We start from the raw sequence: 7417 nt of genomic DNA, 5'->3' as shown, positions 1-7417 counted from the left end.
AGGCAAATGGGTTTTGGTTTGGTAGTTTTGTTACAACCAGATGCCACCCCCAAACAAAGCCAGTCCCGCCTACAAAATTAGCCAGATTCTCCGGTCTCTTTAGTTGAAAAGTCTGAAAATTCCAAAGGCTATTGTATTTGTGGGCCATTCTCTCATTAAGGGTCCGTTTGGATACAGCTGAAAACTGAAACTGAAAACTGAAAAACACTGTAGCGAAATAATTTTTAAATGTGTGAATAGTATCGTGGGACCCATTTTTAATGAAAAAGTTGCTGAAAAGTGAAATTTGTGGGTCCGTAAACAGTACACGATGTGCTGTGATTGGTCAAAAAATTTGAAAAGTCAAAATTTGCGGCTACTGTTCATTGAACAGTGCATGAACAGTAGCCACAACACCCAAAACGCGTGAAAAAAAAAAAAAAAAAAAAAAAAAACGTAAACGCAGACGCAGAAGTTTTCATCCCAATCCAAACGCAACCTAAATTTACAAATAACGGTCTGATGTTTGGACCAAAAATACTAAATTATAAATTATACCCTTAAAGTTTGAAAGTGTTAGAATCTTTACTCTATGAAGTTTTATTTATTTTGTATTAACAATCTCTCCATCCATATTTTTTGTTAAGTGTCACATAAACTTGTCACACATATTTAGTTTATCTAGTAAAATGATATTACGTCATTTTTGTAGTCTAAGAAAATTAAATAATTAAAAATAATGTAAAACATGAATGGAAGAGTTGCTAATGCAAACAAAATAAAACTTTAGGACTTAAATCTAAACTCTAAAATTTTAGAATGTAAAATTTAAACACTCTTAAACTTTAACTTAAGAGTATAATTTGCAATTTAACTTATAAAAATATAAACTCAGAAAAAGGGATTAAAAAAACATGTGGGACCATCACATTTGACCATCATAACAATGTGTTCCAAGTGGGTTTTGGTGGGAAGTTGGAAGACTAGTCTTACCCCATGCAATTGCCAATGTGATTTTCATTGTTTCTCGTGGGGTTGACCATCCAAGTAGCAACAAGAAAGTATGACCAGTAAAACAAAGTGTACAAAGAACTTGTCTGACGTTGTCACTGTGTTTACTTTCAAACGTCCAACTTCAAACACTGCCATTAAATAATAGCCGCTTTCTCTTACCATTGCAAACGTATCAGATAGTCTTTATTTTCTTTCCCCAATCTTCAACTATTATCCTCCATTATTCTCAAACTTTTTTCTCCATATAGCTTTAAAATTTTCCTATTCTTTAATCAAAGTTGCAATAAACTTGTAAGATGGAAGAAATTGAGATACCTCAATACTTCATTTGTCCCATATCTTTACAAATCATGAAAGACCCAGTTACAGCAGTGACAGGCATCACATATGAGCGTGAAAGCATCGAGCAGTGGTTGATATCAGCAAAGCGCAACACAACCACGTGCCCTGTCACAAACCAGCCATTGCATAGAGACTCAGACTTGACGCCAAATCACACGCTGCGTCGGCTAATCCAGGCGTGGTGCACAGCTAATGCAACAAAGGGTGTTGATCGAATTCCCACACCGAAAGCTTCTCTCGACAGAACCCATGTACTGAAACTTGTGCGAGAGCTTAGAGTTGGTCATTTGTATGTAAACGCATTGAAGAAAATGGAAGCCCTGGCAACAGAGAATCAACGCAACAAGTTGTGCATGGCTGAGGCTGGTGTGGCTAAGGAGTTGTGCTTGTTAATCATGAAATGTTTTAGAGAAGGGAGTACAATTGGCCTTAAAGAAGCTCTTAGAATTCTTCATCTTATATGGGGTTCAATTCCGAAACCGGAGGTTAAGATTCTTGTTAATGAAAACTGTGATTTTATCGACTCGTTGACATGGGCTTTGAACTGTGAAATTGATAATCATGTTCTTGTGAAAATAGAAGCAATGTTAGTTCTGGAAAAGGCAATTAAAGCTACAAATTCAAGTCGATTGGAGCGGCTAAGGCTTGAATTCTTCAAAACCATTATAATGGTATTAAGAGGAAAAGTACTTTCTCAACAAGCTATCAAATCAGCCTTGCTTGTGCTAATAGAAGCATGCCCTTTGCGCAGAAACAGGTTCAAAATAGTGGAAGCCGGTGCAGTTTTCCAGCTAATTGAACTCGAACTTGAAAAAGCTCATGAAAAGAACATCACTGAGCTAATCTTTAATGTTTTGGCACAATTATGCTCAATCGCTGATGGGAGAGAACAGCTTCTAAGACATGCAGGAAGCATAGCAGTGTTGTCTAAAAGAATCCTCAGAGTTTCTCCAGCCACAGACGACCGAGCTCTTCATATACTTTCATTGATTGCAAAATTCTCCGCAAGAAATGATGTTATTCAAGAAATGTTGAGGGTTGGAACTGTGACAAAGCTTTGCATGGTGATGCAAGCAGATTGTGCAACATATCTAAAAGAAAAGGCAAGAGGGATACTTAAGTTACACTCTGTTGTGTGGAATAATTCTCCATGTATTGCTGTATATCTGTTAACGAGGGAGCAGAGGTAATAAATATTTGGGAACTTTTTTTAGACTTTTCTTCTTGGTTTTACCATTATCTTTTTCTTTGTATCTGTATCCAAGCAACTGCATACTATAGCAATTGTTGACCTTTAATTGGGGTGTCAATTTTCTTCTTCTTCTTCTACTCTTTTTTTGTTTGTTTTTTGTTCTTACTTTCAAATTATCTTCTTGCAACTAAGCACCGACCATTAACATAGATATGGGAAGAGTCGAATTCCTCATATTTAAATCATGTGATGTGAGTTTCAATCAACGTGTGAAAAGGGAAACTTCGTATAGGAACAAAAAGAGAGAAAATTAAAAGGGCCCTGCGTACGAATTCTATAGCATAAAAACCCTTCAACAGGGAGCGATAGTGTTTTTCTTCTATTTTTTTTACACTTTTCTGGAAGAATAATGCATATCTTGAATTTGTGGTCGTTCTATTAAATAGGTTATATATATGACCACTAAACACACTTGTAAGAAAATTTTGGTAGCAGTAATACACTAAGCATATTGTTGGAAACTAGTATAGTGACATCTCTATAACTGCCTCATTATGTCCTAACTCATTTGGTCACATTAGACTAAGTGTTGTTTGTGTTCAGCTTTTTCATTTAACTTTTAGCTTTTTTGACTAATGCAACCGTTTTTTAAAACCTTTTTTTTCCCTCACTTTGTAAAGAATAAGTATATTTTAGCCTATTTTCAACAAAATGCAATTGGCAAAAAGCCAAATAAGCTAATGTTAAACGCATACTTGTAAGTATCTCTAATCCTTCTTTAGTCTAATATCTCAAAGTTACACTCCATAACTACAATTATGTTGCAACATCTATGCTGCACAACCTACTAGCATTAGGCTCGACAAATGAATTGGGTTGGGTCTGGTTAATCGGATTACGTGAAGTAGGAAGGTCCTAACTTCTTGTTTCCTATGGTGACAAGGTTAGATGATAATGGAGTTGACTAGTTAAGTTGTAGATTGAGGTTTCCAAACGCTGTTACAACAAATAGATACAGTTAATTTTCATACAGTTATAGAGGTGCAAAGCCTTTTTAAATAAAGTTTTGATGTTGATTTATAATGTTAATTTTACTCATTTAGTCATATTGCACTAATACCAAAAGTTAAATGCCTAAAAAATTGTCACATGATATATAGACATATTATGATTAGTGTTTATAAAATCACTTAAAGGCTCATTAAAAGTGTTGGCTAATGGCCGGGCTCAAACAGATGCTTAATTACCCAAATTATTTCAAATAGTTAGATTGCCTTTGTATCGACTAATTATTGATAATCTCCTTATAGCCTTTGAAACTTTACACCATATGAAAAATATACACATAGGCAAATTGAATCAAACATGTTGATTTGAGTAAGCCATTCGAAAAAGTAGAATGAGCATTTCTAGAGAAGATGATGCTAATTGCTAAAACATGGGGTTTCTTGATAAGTGGATGGCCTTGATTATGAAGTGCATTTCATCAGACTCTCTTATTCCCACCTCCTTAATTAAAAAGGATGCAAATTTCCATCCAAGGAATTGCATTATGGCAATGCCCTTTCCCCTTGTTTTCGTTGTGTAGAGGGTCTCATGGCTCTACTGAGGCATGCATAGTCAGAGGGAAAACCAAGTGGAGTATCGATCCAAGAATTACACATACTTTTTTGTTGATGATTGTTCTTTTCTACTTAGCTACTATGTAGGAGTGTTAAAGGATACAATAAATCTATAGATCTATGAAGACTCATTAGGCCAAAAAATTAAATGTAACAAATTTGTCTTTTACAACTTCTTTTTCTTTTTCAACAAAAATACAACAAATTAAAGAGATACATGAGACAATTAAGGCAGCATTTTGTATCCCAATTATAAAATAGCATAAGAAGAATCTAGGCTAAACATCACAATGGGAAGATGAAAAAGACAAACATTCTTAGAAATTAAAGAAAAAGTACGGAAGAAATTGTAAAGGTGAAAGGAAAAGTTACCATCTCAAGTGAGATGTGAATTGTCAAAAGCTAAAAGATATGAAGGCGGGCTTAGGGATATTAGATCTCTTAATACGGATTAGCAAAATAAGAGTGGAGGCTACTACAAAACCATATATATTAGTCACTCTCTTACCGAGTTTTCAAGTCAAGATACTTTTTTCCACATTACTCTTTTTTGGAAGCCAAATTGAATACAAAGGGCTCGAATGACTGGTGAATCATTTTATGAAGTAAGAATGTCTTGATGAGTGGCTTGATTGATGCTAATTTGATTGGTTGGAGATCTAATTTCATAAAGATAGTTTTTAAGTCTCATGAGACTGAGACGAGCAAATTAAAAAAATTCTACTTAGTAAAAGGAGGAGAAAATAAGGATTAGTTTGGGTGAAAGCTATAATTAGGGATATCCATATATAGGTAATTTTGGTTTTGATTTACTGCCAACTTATCACTTGATCCGATCACGTCGAGTTGGGAAGAAAATAAATTATTATTGTTTGAGCAGATTAACAGATTTGATGATTAGATCGACCGGATTCTTGGTTGAAATTGAGAACCAAGTCCTTCTACGATTCTCTTATTAGTCTAGTTTTTAAAACTATGTTAAAAACATTAAATTGTGCCAATAGAATTACAAAACTTTTGACTTGATGTTAGAATCTAGTCCAATAGAAGAGGATGAAATGGAACCCTTGGATCTAAACCCACAAAAGGCTGAAATGGTACTTAGACAACACGAATATAGCTAGACGGATTACCAGGAACTTTGTTTCTTACTAAATAATAAATATAACATACATAAAACAAGTTGTTGGATCTACTCAGCCTTAATAATTGAGAGGGTAGAAAAGTAGACAGTAACATCTTTTAATTGTAAACCACATGGCTAGAAATATTTTCAGCGAGAGATCAAATGCTTTAATCGTATGCAACTACGCTGTATCTAATTGGCTGCTCAAACTGGCTGCTTTGACTGTTCTACCTAACTTATGAAAAGTCAAATGAAAAAAGCCTTAATTTTATTTATATCTTGTTTGATTGACTTATGACTACGATGGGTTTTGGTTTATATATACTTTTTTTTTTTTGGTGTGGATTAATAAATAAGATATAGTTCCCAAAAAATCGAGAGACTAGATAGGCCCCGTCCATCATTGCTACTTGGATCGGCAGGCTTCTCTTATCAATAAAAATATACATTAATCTACTCATGACACATCTCAATAAACTTTCAAATCATATTATTTTCTCTCTTTCGTCTAAACTCATGCATCAAAAGATAATTAAAAAATTAAAGAAAATCCTTTAATCAAATCAATACCAGCACTCAAGGAATATAATAATGGTTTTATTCATGTTGACGAAGATGCAACATTTGAAAAATCTTTTGTCTCTATTAGCCGTTCAAATATTTCTCTAGACAAAAATAATACACTGTTGACTCCGCTGATTGTTTGCTGTCCTACCCAAATGGAAGTGGATACCAATTTTGCAATTTTGGAAGAAAAGGACAAAAATGTAAAAAAAAAAAATTCTTTTTTTTTCTATTGGCTTCAGGTTTGTTTATTTTTTATTTATTTTATAGAAGAAGGCTGTAATTTTATTAAAAAAACTTAAGAAATGTCAGTCATGTTAGCTATGATTAGTGAATACAGTATTGAGATATGGAGGAACATTCTTCATCCACACCGAAAACCTACTAAAATGTCTTGCATGTCTAGCAATGTCATGAGCCGCTGAGTTGCCTTGTTGTTTGGTATGAGAATATTAATAAGCATAAAAAGAGACTGCTAACAATTTAGATTCTTCAATCAAATGGCCGTAGGCAGCAAAGGAAGCCTCCTCACTCTTCAAAGCATTGATAATTAACTCGATCTGTATCTCCCTCTAAAATGAGAGAAGATAGGCCAATGTATTTAGCAAAAATTAAAGCCTTGACAGCTGCCAAGGCTTCAATAGCAGCCACGCAGTTAAGAAGAGAAATCTTTCCAGCCATGGAAGCAATTACTTGACCTCCCTCGTCTCTGATCACCACACCTATGCTAGCCTCATTGTCATCTTTCAAAATTGCACCATCAAAATTAACCTTAAAGAAATTGTTTGGGGGAGGTTTCCACTTGACCCTTTAAGAAACTCAGCATCTAAAGCTTTGAGAGGAAAAACTCGAAGAAAATTCTCATTAGTTGCAATCACATCAAGAATGAATTCAATAATTAACAACATTTTCCTTGATCTTATTATATATTTCCATTTCTTTAAAGGTCAGCTTGAAAAGACTTTTTAAGACATATGAGTTATCCCGTTTGAAAAAATTCACTTAGCTATAGTTGAAGATTTGACACTTATAATTTCTATATATCAACAAAGTTTTCTCCCACATGATGTGATTGGATACACATAGCATCCTAAATTCTAAAAATCCACATCTTGTTAGCACTATATTATGGCATTGTACTACACACTAGATTCATGAGAATTTATAACAGAGAACCCTAACTCTTGGTTAGAAACATCACCACATTTATGCTTACAAAGGTAAAGTTCCTCCTAATTAATGCTCCTATTATACTGGCTTTCACAATATGTTGAATTCCATTAAGAGTATAAACTCATAATTCACAATGTAACTATTATCTCTTTTTAAGACAAAGGAGTTATAATACCTTAGGTTCACGTGACATGCATATATATTTGACAAATTTACACTTGGCTTAATTTCTAAGTTGAGACGTAGCATAATTCCTAAATTAGTTTATAATCACTAATGCCATATTTTGAGATTAGTTGACCTCTCTAAAACATAAAAAAATTTGTATCTAATTCTTTAGAACCACATATAGCCATCCTTATCCACATATAAATATAATGGCTGCATGGCAATACCCATGTGTTG

The 7417-nt window shown here is 33.9% G+C and overlaps 1 protein-coding gene across 1 annotated transcript; it reads left to right on the top strand.

The window, feature by feature from the left end:
- Nucleotides 1–1161: 1161 nt before the first annotated feature.
- On the top strand, nt 1162–2633 carry LOC126724951 (E3 ubiquitin-protein ligase PUB24-like). Its single transcript, XM_050429400.1, has one exon. It carries the CDS (start codon nt 1290–1292, stop codon nt 2523–2525), a length of 1236 nt encoding a protein of 411 aa, XP_050285357.1. The 5' UTR covers nt 1162–1289; the 3' UTR covers nt 2526–2633.
- The last annotated feature ends 4784 nt before the right edge of the window (nt 2634–7417 follow it).

This window comes from Quercus robur, chromosome 1 (genome assembly GCF_932294415.1).
Source record: "Quercus robur chromosome 1, dhQueRobu3.1, whole genome shotgun sequence".
Taxonomy (NCBI): Eukaryota; Viridiplantae; Streptophyta; class Magnoliopsida; order Fagales; family Fagaceae; genus Quercus; species Quercus robur.
The sequence above is the reverse complement of the archived record's forward strand: the minus strand, read 5'-3'. Positions and strand labels throughout refer to the sequence as shown.